General features: G+C 40.0%; 1 protein-coding gene across 1 annotated transcript in view; it reads right to left on the bottom strand.

Moving 5' to 3' along the window:
- Positions 1-2,538, bottom strand: part of LOC106013944 (vacuolar protein sorting-associated protein 13A) — a gene marked incomplete at its 3' end in the record, with an annotated part of 50,148 nt that overhangs the window by 14,396 nt on the left and 33,214 nt on the right. The window contains 1 exon segment of the mRNA XM_035973651.1: positions 1,727-1,803. Coding sequence (XP_035829544.1) covers positions 1,727-1,803 — 77 coding nt within the window.

Raw genomic sequence — 2,538 nt, forward strand, 5'->3', positions numbered from 1 at the left:
GGGGGTGTCGTATTGATATCACATTCCAAACTTAACGATAATTCCAACGAAAATTCCAAGGACATAAACGAATGCTACGACATCAGAATCAGAAATAACGCCAAAATATGAAATCTTTTTTCTCTGCGGAAGTTAGCACAAGACATATACACCTCTAATGACAAGTGTTAAAACCTGGGCAGAACAGTCTTTATTCCAACAATATGTCCAAATTTACAAAAATAAATAAATAATTTTTTTTCAAAAACAAAAACAAAAAAAAAAAAAGAAAAGAAAAAGAAAAAGTTGTAAGGTGTCGCGACGAGATGGAATCAGACGCTCGTCAGCTTTGAGGCATACGGGGCGATCGGCATCATCTTAAAGCCTGTTCATTTGACTTGATTTTAATTTTTTTTTTTTTAACTTTAAAAAGAGCACCCATCTATCTTAAATAAAAGTCCAGATATTTGCGATTGAAGGAGGTGGGGCGGTCGGCTGGCGTCAGCGGTAAAATCACCGAAATAAATCAACCCCTTCAAGTTAGGTGACTAACAAAGCTTGAGCGTCCTTGAAAACTGCAAATTTACATTTTCTATGCCTTTGATCAAGATTTTTCAATAAAAACAACACAGAAATGCGTTTTCAAAAGAACATTGCCCGTGCTGTGAAAATTTTAAAAATATGAAAAAAATTGCAATTGCACCACAAAAAAAAAGAAAAATATTGCGTCTCTTAAATTTCAAAATTTTGACGAGCGTCCGCTTCCATCGCGTCGTTACACAAATTATGTTTTTATTTCTAGCACTACAAGGTCATGCGATCGCACAATAAGGGTGAAGGCCCTCTCTCCCAACCCAACGCCCAACTCGACCAGGGCGGGAATCGAACTCACAACTTTACGGTTGCAAGTCAAGACACGCTACCGCTCCACCACAGAACAAGGCGAGCCAATGTACCTCGTTAATACCAAACCAGAACATTTTGAGCTCCGACTGAGTAAAATCAGGTCGGAGCCCGTATAATTTAGCACAAAAGATAAAATGAAAAAGATCAAAGGTTAGGTCAGTAGCTTTGAACACAAAGCTCCAAAAAAGACCTCATAACTTTGGGTTAGTGCTAATAATATACTATATATATATATATATATCAAGCAGGCATAATTTGAGTATTTCAGATTCTGTGCTTCACACAAAGAAAGGGAGAGAGAAAAAAAAATAAGAGGGATGGAGAAAAAATATGAGAGAGAAAGAGAGAGAGAGAGAGAGAGAGAGAGAGAGAGAGAGAGAGAGAGAGAGAGAAAGAAAAAGAGAGCTATAAATAGCCTACTACTTGTATCAAGCAAGCATATGTGAATAGGAAATTTTGCACTCCAGATAGAGAGAGAGAGCCGGAGAGAGCCAGAGAGAGCCGGAGATAGAGAAAAAGAAAGAGAGAGAGAAAAAGAAAGAGAGAAAAAAGAAGGAGAGAGAGAGAAAGAAAGACAGAGAGAGAGAGAGAGAGAGAGGGGGAAAGACAGAGACACAGACAAAGACTGAGTCTGGAGAGTGTGAAAACAACGCTCACCCACATTTCCCAAAACAAAAAAAAATTATTTTAAAAAAATAATCCCACCCAAAAAACAAAAACAAAAATAATCCCCTAAAAAAAAAAGGTTTTTTTTAATGAGAAGGTGCCAACTACATCGGAACACCGACCGACCCACCCACCCACCGACCACCCACCCACCAAAACCGTCCACAGCACTGACCTGCTCTCCGCGGGATGCAACTTCCTGTTCCGTGCTGGGCAGTGCCAGGTCCACAGAGGTTCCCACGTCTGCGGCGACTAGACAAAAGACAGGATCGTTTCAGTGAGAGTTTTACAGCATTTGCAACACAAAATAGGTCACATAAGTTTTTTTTAGTTTTAGTGAGAGTTTTACAGCATTTGCAACACAATATAGGTCACGTAAGTTTTTAAAAAAGTTTTAGTATGAGTTTTACAGCATTTGCAACACAAAATAGGTTACGTAAGTTGTTTTTTTAGTTTTACTCGGAGTTTTACAGCACTTGCAACACAATAAGGTCATATAAGTGCCGAAGATTAGAGGTGTTACAAGAGAGTAGCAAATGCACAAAAAAAGGAGGAGATTTGTTTGTCTTAGTAGAGGTTTTACGGCGCTCGCAACTGCATAAGGTCATATGAGCGCCAGAAGATTAGAGGTGTTACAAGAGAGTAACAAACACACACAAAAAAGGAGGGGAGATAAGGACGATAGATGTTTGATAGGAAAGAAGGAGCAAGCCACACCAGAGCACCCGCCAACCACCCACGGTCATGTAAGTGGCGAAGATAAGAGAGCCACATAACATAACAAAAAGATTGCGGGCGGAGAGACAAGGACGATAGATGTTCCGGTTCAGTGAGAGTTTTACAGCACTAGCAACACAATTAGGTGTGATTTAGTTTGAGTACGAGTTTTACGAGTTTTACGGCACTTACAAGGCACACATACACCCATCCCCTATCTCCCTCCCCCCTCACACACACACACAAACAGACACACACACACACACACAC

This window comes from Aplysia californica, unplaced genomic scaffold, assembly GCF_000002075.1.
Source record: "Aplysia californica isolate F4 #8 unplaced genomic scaffold, AplCal3.0 scaffold01587, whole genome shotgun sequence".
NCBI classification, from domain to species: Eukaryota; Metazoa; Mollusca; class Gastropoda; order Aplysiida; family Aplysiidae; genus Aplysia; species Aplysia californica.